The following is a 16,239-nucleotide window of genomic DNA, read 5'->3' as shown; positions in this document are numbered from 1 at the left end:
GAGCCCACGTGAGGAAGCTTTATGGAGAGGTGATGAGAATCCTGGGCTGGGGCCAGATCCCGTTCCAGGGGGAACAAGAAACACCAATACAAACATGGGCTCCTCCCTCACCCACAGGGATGGGACATTCCCAGCCTAGTGCTGCACTCAAAGCCTTGCCCTCCCTGGTGCCCTGCCTGTCGGCAGATCTGTGAGCCCCCAGGAGTGGTAAGCATACCCAAATCTGGCACAAGTAGCCGCGTCCGTGAGCCAGACCAGCTGCATTCAGGTTCACCTGGCCCCTCAGTAGGCAGGATGAGCCTTGCACGTGGCCAGGTGCGAAGGGGAGAAGACAAAAGGGTCAGCGAGAGGCCTGCTCCTCTGCCAGCTGCCTTCAGGCACCCGACAGGCTATCGGATTCAAGGCTATTGTGCTGTAGGACACTCGTTGCCTTGGAAAGGCAGCTCAAGGCTCTTTTTATAACAGCCCCTGACTGAGACGTGAGATGGAGCCAGCCTGAAAGAGGAGCCAGCAGAGACCTTGCACAGAGGGCCAGGAGCTCCTTACACCTTTGACTGATGCTCAGGGGAGCGGGGGTCGGTGGAACACAAGGCAGCTCACCCTACCTGCAGAGGAGAGTGACCAGGTGTGGAGTTATGGGCTGGGAACAGAGCAGCTGTGAGCCCCTCCCACACCCTGCACCAGAGCTGCTACTCACGTCAGCAAACTTGTGGTTCCTGAAGTGGGACTTGTTGCACTTGAGTAGCTGCACTGCGAGGTTACAGTCCTGCCGATATCGCTCCTGCCAAGAGAGCACACGGGGATGGGAGTCATGCTGGCCTCATCTGGTCCCCACACACAAACACACACAGACACACACATACACACACATACACACACATACACACACATACACACACATACACACACAGCCAGCAACGCATGCAGGCCCCTGCTCCAGCCCGAGCAGACACCTCACTCACATGGGTGAGGGGAGGTCAGCCATCCAACACCAGGGGGCTCCCACCATTCCCCTGAGGAGGCTCCTTCGCAGGCCAGTACCTCTCTGCCACTCGGCTGACAAGCTCCTCTCCATTCCAGCCCCTCCCTCCAAGTTTACACTGAGTCTGTAACAAGCTTCTCCCCCTCTTGGGCCTGACACCCCTCAAATATCTGAGGGTCTGTACCCTCGCCCACCACAGGGTGCTGTCAGCCAAACTGGAGAGTTCAGTGCCTAAACAGGCCCTCACAGCCCTTCTCTGAACTCCTGCCAGTGTTAACAAGGTGCCCAGAATCAAGTGCAAGACCTCAGGCGCTGTGGCACCAAAGCTGCATGGAGGGACCATCCCTCTCCCGGCTCTGGGCTGCTCAGCCTTTAGTTTTGCAGCCCAAACTCAGGTGGGCCTTTTTTGCTGCCACTTCACACAGCAAGCCCAGATCTCATTTGCTCTCTGCTCAACTTCTAGGACTCAAATCACAAGTCATGCTGCTATTTCCTGCTTCCCCTCTCTATTATTTATCTGTCCTCACTGGCGTCCTCAGCTCCCCACAATTTCAGCCATGATTAAGACTACAATTATGTCATGGAGGTCACGGAATCTGTGATTGCCATTGACCTCCGTGACATTTTCTGTCCTGGGGTTGGAGCTCCCAGCCCTGGCGGGTGGGCGCCGCTGCCCACTCTTGGCGGGACCTCTGTGGGCAACCCCCCAGCAGCTGCCCAGACGCGGCAGGCAGTTGGGACTCCCCACAGCTGCACAGCCACAGCTGCGGCCAGCAGCTGCAGGACCCTGCAGCTACCAGCCCCTGGGGCAGGGAGACCGCAGAGCTCTCACGCACCGCAGTAGTGGGGGACCTGAGAGCCCCAGAAGCAGTTGGGTATTGAACCCACCTACCTCTTTTGTCAGGAATATTTTTAGTGAAAGTCGGGACAGATCACAGGTTGCCGTGAATTTTTGTTTATTTCCCATGACCCGTCCATGACTTTTATTAAAAATATCCGTGACAAAAACTTAGACTTAGCCATGATGAATGTCAGCCATGTTCTGCTTGCCCCTCCCCATTCATTAGTAAGGAAGTTATAGACCAGACCTTATATTAATCAGCCATGAAACTACCACACATTTCCCCACGTTGAGCAGACAGGCTGTGGACTGGACACTTACATTGAGCTCCTCAAGTTTATTGATGGTAGTTTTGGCATCTAGCAGCTTGTTAGTGAGCTCCACAATCTCCCAGTCCAGGGTCTTCCGATCCATCTCTGCCTTTTTTATCTGGGGCACAGGAACACAAGATGTAAATTCCACCAGAACAGGCTGGCTTGGCCTCTTACCCCACCTAGCCCCCTGCATAACACACAAACACATTCAGCTTGGAAATAAAACCTTCCAGACAGACAGGTAACAGCCCCAGCTTTGCACAGAGGGAGGGTCTCTGATAGCACATAAAGCCAGCCACCTTATGCTGGCTGCTCAGAATTCTTGCCATGTTTGTTAGTTACTGAAGTGAGGTGAGTTTGATCCTTTGCAGCCCAGTTGCTCTTCCTACCCTTCCTGCAGTGGTAGCATGCAGAGACTGAACTCCCTCTCAGCATTAGAGTCACAAGTGGACTGCACTGGCACTGGGGAAGAAGCTTGCACTGGTGCTTCTCTAGAGATACACAAAGGATTCAGTCCCTGCCAATCCAACACCTTTCACCAGCAGCATAGATCACTGTGTTTGTGACATCCAATCCTCTCCACCAGGGCAACAGGAAGCTGTTGCTCAGAGAAGCATGGGAGTCAATGATAGGTACAGCAGAAGTTGACTCAGCATCAAGAGGGCTCTGCTTTTGCATAAGAGCTCAGGGAAGACTCCGGGGCTTGCCCTGGTGTGAAAGGACCTGTCTGTGCAGTTTCATCTCGGTTAATTCTGTTCCCAAAGGGGAACATTTCCTCACTAGACTCCCCATGGGTTCCTGCTCAGAGGAAACAGACATGAAGGCTAATAGCAGTGGGGGGGCAACAGCTCAGAGCTCCTGATCCAGCTCCTGTACGTGTCCCAAGTCCTCAGGGCCACAGAAGCCCCGGAATCTGCTCTCAGCCTGTGACTAACAGGGCCCACTTGTGGACCAGTAGTGGTAGCAAGGCCCAGTGCGACAGGCAGTGACGCATGCAGGAACAGGGCATTTCCGAAACATGGATTGACTTTTTGGTAACTGCATAAATAATATTAACCCCGAAAGCTCCTAGTGCCAAGGGCGAGAACCGACCCTGCATTCTCTATTATGGACAGGTGACTGATGATGACTAGAACAAGCATCTGTTTACTTACAGTACGGGTGGGCCAAATGGGTTCACAGACGCCCACACCCATAACATAGTATTGCAGCCTGTGGGCATTATGCTTCCTAGCAGGCAATGCTCCATTTGGATCAGAAGCAAATGCTCACATTCGGCTGGAGCACTGCGTGCTAGGACCAGTCGTCTCTGCAGACAGCTGTTTTGTTCAGTAGAGGTGGAGCCTTTGGCTGGACGAGGTTTGGGGCCCCTCAGTCGAGGATGGTACAAGTGGGCCAAGTAATGTGTGACTGACAATGAAAATGACAGGCTGAGACATGTGAAGAGGAGAAAGAAAAAAACCACACAAACGAAAAGACGCAACTGCAAAAATCCAGTTTTGGCTGAGAGAGGCCTGAGAGGTGAGTGCGCCCAGAGTGTGCCAGCGGCAGCATGGGGAGGAGAGAGAGAGGGAGGGAGAGAAAAGAAACAGCCATGAGTGTTATGAATGCACACAATACACACACACACACACGCTGGCTCCGCTCCAACAGCCCCAGTCCCCTGGGAGTGATCCCCTGGAATCTGCAGGGAGCAACACATCCCTGGCACCTTTCAAAGAGGTTGATGCAACATGACAATTACATTGTGGGGAAACCAAGCTTTGGTGCATGATAAAAGTGGGGGCTCAGCAAAGTACCCAGTTCAGGACAACAGGCTAGGCCTGGGAAGGATCATGACCAGAACCTCCCCCATGAGCTGCTGTAATGCCTGGCCTGAAAGCCAGGGTCCCTTCCCTCTGTCCCAACACACCAGATTCCCCCACTTCCTCTTCCCAGAGGCTCAGCAGGTCAGTTACCAGGGTATGCAGCTTCTCCTCCAGGTCCTGATTGGTTCTCTGTGAAGCAGTGTAGCTGTTCTGTAACCTAAACAGAGGCACGAATGTCCAAGTGAAAAGGAATCCAGGCCATCAACTCAAGTCCTCTTGATAGCCTGGAATGTGTGAATCGCCCCTCACACACCAGGAAAGACTGCTTGCTACAGAGCACACCGACATGTTAACTCTTTGCCCGGATTCTCTCTCTTGGAGGCTGTAATCCCTTCAGTTCTCAGGCTAGACTGGGTCAGTATTTGGACCGGACACCTCCAAGGGAAAAACAGGCTGTTGCAGGAAGTGGTGTGGGCACTCTATAGTACTCAAATGTGGTGGTAGGGAGTGCTGTTCTAACTAAGGTGCTGCCTTTCAGATAAGACATAAAAAAGAGAACCCAGCCAACTATAGCCACTGATTTCCCTTTGCATTTGTCAGGGTATTAACCCCCAAATCCTGGCTAAATTCCAGCTCAGACAATTTCCTTCTGCCTTTGTACTATTCAAACCGATAAAGAATTCTCCATTTCCTGCCTTAAACTGCTGGGTAGCATTGCTGTGCTCCTCCCCAGAGAAGGTTGCAATGTGTGCTGAGCTTTACCTGTAACTCTCCTAATCTCCCCATACCACATGCCTCAGGTTAACACAACACAGGCTCAGCCCTCTCTAGACAGCCAAGCGAGTCCCTAGGCAGAGGAACCCTGTCTCCCCACAGCCACATCCTCTCCTCTGGTGTTTGCCATACCTACGGAATTTGTCCTTGAATTTCTCCAGCTCTTCGCGGTTCTGGCCCAGTTCCAGCTCCAGGTAGTCCTGGCCGGACTCCAGTTCCCTCTCCATCGCCTCCATCTTGTTAGTGACATAGGCCAGCCGCCGGCGCAACTCCTCGTTCTCATGCTGCAGCAGCCTGAGGCACACAGAGCAACAATGCACCATTCAGTAAGCGATGGGGGCTGCAGTCCTCAGTGCAGACACCCAGCATCTAAGCTCACTTCAGGGCCCTGAGAAGCAGAGACCCCATATAGACACTGATGATGCTCCCAGGTGGTTGTAGTGGCACCATCCAAACAGGTGCTATTGGACCCCATCCCCTTTCCAGCTTAGCTGTTGGGGAGCATGCGGGCATTTCACACACAGACCTCCCCTGTGAATGGAAGCGATTCTTTAGGCTCAGATCTCATCCCTCCTCTCACACCCACAACGGGACGCCATGAGGAGTCCGATGGAGTCTGAAAGGTGGCTGTGTGCATGCACTGCCCCCGAAGGACTCAGTTGTTCATCTGGACTCTCAACTATTGTTCTAAGCCCCAGGACAAGGACTTTGGGAGGAAGCTATGTAGGTCAAGAATATGGGGCATTGGCCGAGCTGGGGGGAGCAGAACTGGACTAGTGGGGGGACGCTGACGAGGACAGGAGTGAGATGCATGGACAGAGTTTGGGGGCAGTTGCAGAGCCCCTCCTGCCTTAGGTTGCTGTTGCTCATGCCGTGGGTTTTGTTTTTTTATGAGCAGTCAGGGCCTGTAGCAATAAACTAAACTGACAGGAGGGTCAAATGCAGCAAGAGGCATGCGTCTCTGCTCAGCTGAGAAGATGAGAAATTCAAGCCCTTGCTTCCTGGCAACACAGATTGCTCTCGACTCTTGGAACAGGGGCAGAGAAGCATAAGCAGCCCTGCTATCCATGTCACCAGCTCCCGCTCAGGTTGCAGCATTTGGATAAAGTCCACTAGCCAAATGGGCTGCACAGCTTAGGTGTCCCTCCCTGGAAAATGAAACCCACTCAATAATTTATCCCAGCCCATACTGCAGGAGTTGGAGGTGAAAGAGGCATCACAAATCCCCAGCCCCAACCAAAGCCCTAACCCTAAACATGCAGTAAAGCAGGAGTCCCTGCAATTGCTGGGCCAGCAAGTGCAGCTAGCGTGGGGAGCTCGGGCTGCAGAGGGAGGCATGGGCAGCATACGCGTTATGGGGAGATGCTGTGGCAGCCTCCAACAGGCCCCCTTATAACACTAAGTGCTGTGTTCCCCTCAAACAAAGAGACTCACTCCTACATGTGTGCTTTCACTGTGCTCAACTGTTCAGAAAAACCTAGAAAATACAGCCTCTCTCTAGCTGCGTCAGTTTGTTCTTCACTTGGGATTTTGAAGGGACTGAGATCTTCAGAGCTGCGTCCTGTTAAGTTTCTGTCTGTGCAAAAAGTTTTCATTCACAGTCAGCAGGGGGAGCTCACACACTACAGTGGGTCACACCAAAATGGTATACTTGTGGCACCTTAGAGACCAACATAAGCTGTAGCGCACGAAAGCTTATGCTCAAATAAATTTGTTAGTCTCTAAGGTGCCACAAGTGCTCCTCTTCTTTTTACCAAAATGGTAGCGCTTTGACTTTTTCTCCCTTTGATGGTGAAGAACAGATGTTTAGAATCAGGAGCGTTTGCCCCACCACCTCAAACTGTAACAGCATTCAAGGGACCCTGAGATGGGTCTCCTAAAGGCATCCCATCTGCACAGAGCTCTAAACTGTCCTTTCAGGGAATGCAGAGAACCACGGCAAAACTTGGCAAGTGGGAGCAGAACAGAGAGACACCTGCCCCAGTCTCTCCAAATGGGCCTAGCTTCTCAACAGAAGGGAAACCCACCATGCAGATTCAAAGGAAGCTGGACAATGGGAGGTGGGAATCAGCACACACACAGCTGCAGTGAGATTGGAGCATGAGTAGGGAACAGGACACTTACTTCATCCTTTCTGCATCCGTCAAGGGCTCCTGTGGTGAGAAGAAAACAGCTGTAAGAACCTCTCAAAATAGGTGTCAGACTCAAGCAAGTACCAAAGGGCAAGATTTTGAGAAGTGAACTCCTCCCACCTCCCTGACAGCTCTGGGCAGGCCATGTCGTGAATAGCTAGCACCCTACATGCACTGCTTCTCAAACTAGTCAATATCAAGACAGACCACATGGTTTATTTCAGGGTCAGCAGTAGTCTGGGTTAAACCAGAGACCTTCACAGAGAGCCTGCAACTTCCTTCCCCCCGTGCTACAAGTTCAGGGACCCCGCAGTCATCACCCCACAGCTGCTGCCTCAATATTCAGCAGCCCCACAATGTCTGGGTGATTAGGATGGGAGTCTCGTGGACCTGCATACACAAACCTATGAACCCTTCACTGTGGTGGAAGCACCCCTGTAGATAATGAAAGAACTGCTCTAAGTGGCTGAGGAGCTGGGAAGCACCTTTTCCATTTGCTTCACCCAGGTAAGCCCAGATGAGGGTTCCTCTGTGCTCAGCTCAAGCTGGTTACTGGAACCAGGCTCCTGGGTGAACCTGGACACAAAAACAACAGGCAACATGCTAAAGGCCAAGCAGCCCAACAGAAGGGCCTACAGTGCTGAGAGCAAGTCACCTGCGCCTCTCCAGCAGGCACCCCCACAACACCAGAGCTCCGGCACATAGGCAGGGACAAGGGAGCGGGTATGAGCAGCTTAGCCTCCCCACTCTGTGCATCTGATGTGCTAGACCAGGTAACAGAAGCTGCCTCTCAACATGCCTCACTTGTGGCTGGGAGGAGAATTCCATCTCCAGAGCCAGTTCGTGCTAGCAAGGATGGCCCTTTCTGGGAAGAGGAGGCTAACCCTGGAAGCTGGAGGTTTCTCTTTGGAAAGACCAGGTTGTTTTCAATGACTTGAAGCAGCGGCTTTGGGACATACTGGATGGAGCCCTGGAGCCTTTTCTAAGCAAAGCACACAGGTCCCCAAAGATGACATTGCGCTTCAAAAGGTGCATATTAACAGACGTACAAGGTCCGCACATGGGACCCTGCCACAGAGATTTCCTTGGAACAGATTCAGTGCTAGCAACAACATGGTATAGAAGCCAGCCCAATCATGACCCTAATGCACGTGGGGCCATTTCTCGCTCCCAACAACCTAGAGTGCACTGCACTGGCCCATCCTGTACAGGGTGGCCCCATAGCTCTAGCTGCACTAGACATGCTGTGTCCCCGACACTAAATGCACTGCAGCAGCCTGCACTGTATACAACATGATACTGTCCCAGTCCCAAGTGCACTTTATTAACTCATACCATACGCAGCATCACCACCCTGCAACTGTCTCACCTCTGAGGACTCCAGCTGATACCAGGCAATCAGGTGCACAAGAATCAGGCCAGGAGACGGGTGATTCCTGTTTAAATGAGTCAATGTCCCAGGAGCCCGCTGGGTGGATGGAAGGGGAGGGGTTGGCAGCTCTTCCCGACAAGGACTCTACCTCAATAGACAAGGGACTTCTCACATAAATATGGGTCTGATTTACCAGGGTATCCAGCCATTAAAGCACTAGGAGGATTCAAAGGCCCGCATAAGGCACTAGACCATCCCGCTGTGTCCAGCTCTGCACACTGGTATCCTGCAGTCTGCTAGGCAGATTCTAAACCCTGGAAGGCAGACAAGCCCCTTCAGTGGGGAAAGAGGCACCAGCTGCTGCTTTTATGGCTAACAACTCCAAGGGGCAGCTGTTCCCTTCTCCCCTTTGAAGAGAGGCACTCCACCTGGGTCACAGCTGGGAGCAACACAAACAAGGAGCAGGATCTGCAGCCAAACAGGCCAGCAGGGAGGCTGGAGGTTCAAGAGGCATTGGCACCACATGTGTGTGTGGAGCACAGAAGGGCTAGGTCGGGGGAGTCACAAGGGCGATGCTCTGTCCCCTCTGAGGTCTTAGCATTTTGCTCTTGGGCACCCCTAACAGCCAGTTCAGGAGGAGCCTCCCAGTGGGGAACAATGGGGGTTGGTGTGAGGGGGGCTGGGATGAAGACTGTACCCTAAGTGAGCCTCAGAGAGCCCCTCACACCACTTGGGAGGTCAAAGTTGCTTGGCTAGGCCTCCCTGAGGCAATGGAGGCTCCACATTCCATAGATCAACATCTGAATGGATGAGATGAGAGTTCAGACACAAATGCCCTGCCCCTCACTCCCCACATCAGCACTAAGGGCACCTCTGGGAGCCGAAGGGGATGGCCATGGCCTTTTGGAGACCTCTGTCCCCATCCTGGGTGAGGGGCCTGGGCTCCAGGACACTGGTACCTACCTTGTTTAGTGCTAGGCTGAAGGAAGGGGAGGTTCTAGGTGAGGCAGTGCCCTCCTCCTGGCTCCGGTGTGTCGGAGGGGAGAAGGATGCACTCTCTAGGTAGCCTGGCTCTGTCATGGGCTTCTGGCCAGGTTTGGTGCCAAGATGCTGAGGCTGCACTTGCCGCAATTGGTGCTTGCTTCGGTCCCTCTCTCTGTCCCTTCCTCCCTCCTGACTGGTTTTCCATGAAGGCAGCAGTTGCTGCTGCTGCTGCTCAGAGGACACCCCTGCCAAACCCAGCTCTGCCAGCTGCTGCAGTTCATACTGGCACAGATCCACTACCCGCCTCTCCAGGGAGAGGAACTTCTCCTTGCTGTCCTTCCTCACCAGGATGGGCTTTCTCCTCAGCCTGGGGGCCCTCTCAGCCTCCTCAGGGGGCTTCCTCCGGCAGGAAGCCATTTCCAGACCCTCACGCTTCTTATCTGCCTTTCTCCTGCTCAGGCGGTGGCTCTTCTCAGCTGCTCGCTTGGCCCCCTCAGGCTGGCTTTCCTTCTGACCTTCTGGAGTGGAGCCTCTCGGTGAGGAAGGAGAGTCCTGGCCTCCCCCTCCTGCTCTGCCCTCCCCCAGGGATTGCAGGTGGACAGGGCTCAGCACACGGTGGGTGATCTCATCCAGGAACTTGGAGAACTGCAGCTTCTCCTCAGTGACCTTCTCCTGGCGCTTGATGGCATCGGCAGTGCTGCTCCTGCGCTCCAGCGAGCGTCTCTCCCTCGGGCTGAAGCACAGCTGAGGGTCGCTGTACTTGCGCGAGCTGCGGCCATGGGCCAGCGTCTCCACTGAGCGGGACTTGCGCAGGCTCTCGGGGCGCACTTCCAGCATGCCCGTCTGCTTCAGGATCCCTTTGAGAGGCAGATGGGTGGCAGAGACCTGGAACTTCCTGGGAGCTAGGACCTCGGCAGGCTCTTTGAACATGAGGGAGCGTTCCAGGCTCCTGCTCTTGAAGGAGCAGGTTGGCCTCCGGCCTTCGTCTCCAGACACCACAACCGTCTCCACACTGCGGCTCATGAACTTACTGAGACACCCCTGGCTGGGGTGCCGGCAGTGCTTCCCGCTCCGCCTCCCTGCCTTCCCACTGTGCGGCAGCACAGGTGACAGAGTCCGGCTCTTCAGCTTCAGCTCCGCTCGGCACCCTGCTACCTCCTTGTCACTACTTGACTCCAGGGACCAGGAGGAGGAAAAGTTAAGGTTGCGCACCTCAAACCCATCCACCTGTTTGAGCTGGCCTGCCTCGGCGTAACTAAACCCCGCCTGCTGGCGTAACGGCGCCAGGCCCTTAGCCGCCCGGTTATCCGTTACCTGACTCTGCTCAGCCAAAATCACGCCGTCTTGGTCGTCTCGAAGGATGGGCAGATCATGGCGGATCTCGCGGTGCTGCGGCGGTGCCTTGCGGTAAGGCTTCTTGGATGGAGCTGTGCTCGTCATCCTCCCTCCTGCTTGGGTGCGACAACTGGTCACCTGCCAAAAGCAGAAAGGGCAGAGAGAAGAGGGTCACCAGTGCCCCAGCCAGCCCCGAGGGCTTCCCAGCAGCAGGAGATCAAATACCCTATGCTCCCCAGCAGCTTCCCATCCAAAGTGCTGAGAGAGTAGGAGGAGCTGGCAGCCCTGGATCCTGGAACAGCAGCCGCGGCAGGGAAGGGGGACAGAGAAGAATTTAGCTGTGTCCTTCTCCCAGCCAGCGTGAACAGAGAGTTGGCACATCCTCTCCCCCCCCGCCGCGCGCGCACGCTGACGTACAGCGTGTGTCCAGATTATATATAGTAAACGAGAACAGGCCTCAGAGCAGCATATTGATTGGGCTCTTTAGGAAACGCCTTTTCTAATATGGAAACTGCAAGCCTTACAGGCAGCAGCGACGGTCAGGGCAGGAGCTATTGATCTCGCACTGTCACTGCCAACAGGGGCTACATGGAAGGGGGCTGCAGTCACTAAATGCGCAGCCAGAGCCAAGAAGTCCTTGGCTTGCACTAGTTAAAGCCAGATTGTTCCTGGGTGTCTTGAGAGGGACTTTCTTGGGATTTGGGGAGCTGCGACTCAGGGGAGAGAAAACAAATACAAGGCACCATCAAGGCACAAGATGGCAGCTGGGGTGCGTGATGCCACCCAGCCTTCAGGCAAGAGGCTGGATTATGCCATGTTCAGTAGTAGCACTATGAGGAAGGACAGATCAGTCACCAGCCACCCCTCCAACCTGTGGCAGGCTCAGACCCCCAAGCTTCAGGAGAAGTGGTGCAGGATCTGAAATGGGGCAGAGACAGCAGAACTACAACGGCTCTCTGTGGACATGGAGGGGGCTTCTGCTTCCAGCCATTTAGAGGCAATTGCAGCAGAGGGCAGCACTCAGGAAAGCTCTTGCTGCCATCCAGGGTTTGCACCATTTCAGTAAGCACAGGACATGGAGTGAGGCACGCCACAGGCAACCCAGTAATGAAGGTGCCTGCTGATGTTTCCAATGCCAAAGGCATAACAGTCCTCCCTTCGGGTGCTCGGGTAGGTAACACAGCTACCCCTATGCTCAGAACAGCCTCCCTCTTCCCACCCTCATCGGCTCTCCTTCTCCTTGCCTTAGTCTCCCAATGCTGATAATCCAACGCCGCTCTGTGCCCGGGCACCTCCCCTTCCCTCAGCACTTGTGTGGCATCTCCAGCTCTCCTGAATTCAGACTAAATCCTCTCCCTTGTGCACAGGAGCTGCTCTACCGGGGCAGAAGCTCTCCCAGCCTGGCTCCTTTCAGAGCATTATTCCCCCTCCCATAGGGGGAGCAGGGACCGTTAATTCAATGGCTCGAAGACTTCCTGTTCCTAATCATCTCTGCAATGCTCACAGTGCCCCTCCCAGCCTGAAACACAGTTCCTAGCCTGCAGCCCCCAGAACACACAGTGCACAACCACTCTCTTCATTTGTACGTCCCCACTAGTGCTCTGTCGTGTCCTGTCTGACACCTAGACTCCCACTCTCTGGGGTAAGGACTGTGCGTATTCCTTGCCTGACAGTGCCTAGCACAATGGAGCCCTGGTCCCTGTTGAGCTTCCTAGCCATTATATAAACAACAATCATCTCCTGTTGTGTCACTCTTTGCTTTGCCAAACACAGAAGTTCCCACAAGCCCCCTCAGATGCATGGAATGCCCTCCTTGAACTGATTTGTAAGGCCACTACCCCTTCTTCTATCAAATCCTTGGAGCTCACCTTTGCTGCGATACCTTGGGAAAGGGCAGGTTGATGGGGACAGATGAGGCAATTTCTAATAGTTCCGAAGAGCAAGTCTAAGGTATAGAATGTGTAGAAACACACACTCTGTATCCCTCTCCCTCGCTACCTGGGCATCACTTGTCTTTGCAGAACAGGGGTGGGCAATAATTTTCCCAGGGGGGCCACTCCACAAATTTTGGTAAGTCATCAGAGGCCGCATATTTCTACTATATTAATGAAATTTTTAAATTCTACCCCTCCACTGCAGTGCCATGTAATAAAATAATTCGTGCAAAAACTGAGGGTGCAGCAAGAGGTGTGAGGTCTGGAAGCTCCGGGCTAGTGCAACATCTTGGGGTGCAGGGTCTGGGAGGGAGTTTGGGTGCGGGAGGGGGTTTGACCTGGGGCAGGGGTGCGGGAGGGGGCGTGACGTGCAGGCTCTGGCTGGGAGGTGCTTACCACAGGCGGCTCCCAGCCGGCAGCACAACAGGGCTCAGGCAGGCTGCCTGCATGCCATGGCCCCCACCACTCCCGGAAGCGGCTGTCACGTCTCTGCATGCCCCTTAAGAGGGCAGCGGGTCTCCACGTGCTGCCCACGCCCACAAGCACCACCCCCGCAGCTCCCATTGGCCAGTTTCCAGCCAATGGGAGCTGTGAAGATGATATTGGGGGTGAGGGCAGCATGCAGAGCTGCCTCCCCCTCTGCTAGGGGCATGCAGAGACATACCAGCAGCAGCCAGCTGCTTCCGGGAGCAGGTGGGGCCATGGCAGGCAGACAGCCTGCCTGAGTGCCCCGCTGCGCTGTGGGACTTTTAGCAGCCTGGAGATCGCGAGGACAGAAGTGTTAGATGGGCCGGATCCAGCCCACGGGCCATATTTTGCCCACCCCTGTTCTAGAGCGTAAGCACAGCACCCAGCAGAACGAGCCCCAGTCCTGACTAGAGCCTCTTGGTGCTACTCTGCAAGACAAACACCAACGCTGCTGGGAGGTAACCACTGGGGCCTGTTCCTTCTGCTGCTCAGTGCAGGACCTGAGGCACATCGGCTGGGTGATAAACCTGCCTTGCTGGAAAGGCATTCCTTCTCAGAGAGAGGTGCTAAGTCCTGACTGAATGGCAGCTCATGTTAGCCACACAGCAGCTAGGTGACCGAGAGGGGGGGTCTTGTTACCTCCTCCCACATCTAGGAAGCATAGACATGTGCTAGTGCAGATGTTACCCCACAGCAATCTTTGTACCCCATGACAGCTGGAGCACTTACCAGCCTGCGCTCAGAGTTGAAGTCTCATGTAGGGGGACACTCACTCAGATGCCCTACAGGTGAGAACACAAAGAATTTAACAACCCCCGCCCAGAGACCACTTGCATGCCCCAGCCCACCCAAACACGGGTGCCTGTGCCTGGCTGCAGCACTCCTAATGCTCTGCTCTCATGTGTCTGTGGGGGACCATGTGATAAGGGAGAGAACTGGTCCCCATCTGTGAGCCCCATGGGAACTTCTGCTTCAAGGCTCATACTCAGCAGACAGAGCAGGGACAGCCAGAGGAAACTGGGCACTCCTTGCTCCCCAGTCCCCAGGCTTTGAGTGCCCTTGTTACTGCCCAGTCACAACCCTGTTTTAAAATAAAGCATATATAAGTTTCTGAAGTGGCAGGCTCTTCTCCCCACACAGCCCAGAATCTCCTTGACAGGTGGGAAGCCCCATGTCCCTGAGATGCCGCAAAAGCAGTCCAGCAGAATCTACTCTCTGACGTTGAAGGCACGTTTCTAGTCCTTTGGAGTGGGTAGAAAACTTCCCAGTGTTACCCTGGTGCAGCACTTTCCCAGAGCCAAAACAATGGCTCTAAAAGCCCACTCGTGCTTCCAGTGATGGCAAAAGCAAGCCACTAGCAGGAATGGGGCCCTGAAGAGCATGACACATTTTCCCATTCACCTCAATGGGAAGTTAGCACTGAACTCGCACAATGCTGGATTTGGCAATGTTAACTATTTCCCTGCTGAGCATTTTAGCAGAAACATTTAGCTAATGCAGGTATCCAGCATTATTGGTTGCATTGGTGGCACCTAACAGATTCTTATTCAGATCAAGAGGGGGTATTGCATACTGGAACGGCTCCATGGCCTCTATATTAGAAAGAAGAGCAAGCTACTCCAGTTTAGACACATGAGATGCTGTTCTCTGGCTCCTGGCAACAGTCACCACAGCTCCAAAGCCCTCCCTGTTCTACAGGGGTCTCTGAGGTGAGGTGCTCCCAGACAAACACACACAGTACAAACATAAAGAGACTGACACCCACCTGCTCTGAAGGCCAGAGCCCAGGTTATGCAACCATCACAACAAAACATATTGAGATACTCTGGTGATAGGAGCCAGACAGTCATTTCCTTGCACCGCCCCAGGCACTACAGAAATTCCATGGGGCCCTCCCTTCCCCATACACCTCTGCTGCAGACCTTTCTCTCTCCATGGCACCCAGCCCGAGGAGGTGGGGACTGGAGCATTTGTACACATGCAGAGGGAGAGTCATACACAAGGCGAACGGAACAGGCAGGCAGCAGCGACTATGCAGAGCTCTGCTGAAACAGGTTTAAGAGATTCCCCTGGCATTGGCCTGGCCCCAACAAGCTGGCTGGCCCTGTTCCCTACTACAGTGCTGTCCTTGGGCCCCAACTAGTACAGGAAAAACAGCTTCACAATGGCATAGCTACCCCTCCCCAGGGCCCCAGCACAGCTACAAGACACAGAGAGAGAGAGACCAGCTCAGTACAGCTCGTACCTACTCATCCACAGATAGGAGACTCCAAGAAAAGGAGTACTTTGGCACCTCAGAGACTAACCAATTTATTTGAGCATAAGCTTTCGTGAGCTACAGACTTTCTTGTTAAACCCTGGATTTGTGCTGGAAATGGCCCACCTTGATTATCATACACATTGTAAGGAGAGTGATCACTTTAGATAAGCTATTACCAGCAGGAGAGTAGGGCGGGGGGGGGAGAGAAAACCTTTTGTAGTGATAAACACTCATTTTTTCATGGTTTGTGTGTATAAAAACATCTTCTGTATTTTCCACAGTATGCATCCGATGAAGTGAGCTGTAGCTCACGAAAGCTTATGCTCAAATAAATTGGTTAGTCTCTAAGGTGCCACAAGTACTCCTTTTCTTTTTGCGAATACAGACTAACACGGCTGTTACTCTGAAACAAGCAGGGATGGGCTCAGAGCAGCTCCTGTTGGGTCGGCTGTGGCACTGACTGCTAGCAGATGACAGCTCCAAATGACTACCACCAGTTTGGCATAGCAAGGCTCCGTCTGGTCTCACCTGGTACAGCTGCTATGAATGGCCTAAGAGAGTCCTTGCTGAGGTCTCCACTGCAGGGACGTTCAGAAGGCTCAAGCTAAAGGTCTGGCCAACTCTCAGCTGGCAATTCCTCAGTCTCACTGTGACTATCCTCCTCCCTTCCCTGGTATCCAGCACCTCTGCCATTCCTCATTCTCACCCCATTTGCCTGACCCCCAGGGTGGGAGGAGGACAACCCCACCTTGAATTCCTAACCCACTCCACAGTCTGAAACAACTTCCAGAGACACTCTGACATTCACATCATCCCCCAAGTAACTGTCCCTCAAAACAAGGACTCACAGATCCAAAGCGACGTCCCATCCAAACATCTCCCGGTCCACCTGCCTCCAAGTCAGCTCTCCCCTGGTGGCATCTGGCAGCATCTGAATGGCTTCTGAAACACGAGAAAGGAAACTTGGCGTCAGTCACCTATCAGCATCACATACGGACTCACATGCATGTGCGCTCAAATACAGCCATGCACCAG

At 53.8% G+C, this 16,239-nt stretch overlaps 1 protein-coding gene across 19 annotated transcripts in view; it reads right to left on the bottom strand.

Moving 5' to 3' along the window:
- Positions 1-16,239, bottom strand: part of TJAP1 (tight junction associated protein 1) — a 55,392-nt gene that overhangs the window by 5,548 nt on the left and 33,605 nt on the right. For 11 of the 19 annotated variants that reach the window (XM_037895464.2, XM_037895463.2, XM_037895470.2 and 8 more), the window contains 9 exons: positions 16,053-16,146; positions 13,674-13,726; positions 10,522-10,680; positions 6,844-6,872; positions 4,852-5,013; positions 4,096-4,162; positions 3,622-3,651; positions 2,145-2,252; positions 698-781 (listed from right to left, as the gene is read on the bottom strand). In XM_037895464.2, coding sequence (XP_037751392.1) covers positions 698-781; positions 2,145-2,252; positions 3,622-3,651; positions 4,096-4,162; positions 4,852-5,013; positions 6,844-6,872; positions 10,522-10,647 — 606 coding nt within the window. In that variant the 5' untranslated portion in view covers positions 10,648-10,680; positions 13,674-13,726; positions 16,053-16,146. Of the gene's footprint in view, positions 1-697; positions 782-2,144; positions 2,253-3,621; positions 3,652-4,095; positions 4,163-4,851; positions 5,014-6,843; positions 6,873-9,186; positions 10,681-13,673; positions 13,727-16,052; positions 16,147-16,239 lie in introns of those variants that run through there. The other 8 variants (XM_043543456.1, XM_043543454.1, XM_037895474.2 and 5 more) reach the window with 3 other exon arrangements.

The sequence above is a fragment of the Chelonia mydas genome, chromosome 3, assembly GCF_015237465.2.
Source record: "Chelonia mydas isolate rCheMyd1 chromosome 3, rCheMyd1.pri.v2, whole genome shotgun sequence".
Lineage (NCBI taxonomy): Eukaryota > Metazoa > Chordata > Testudines > Cheloniidae > Chelonia > Chelonia mydas.
The sequence above is the reverse complement of the archived record's forward strand: the minus strand, read 5'-3'. Positions and strand labels throughout refer to the sequence as shown.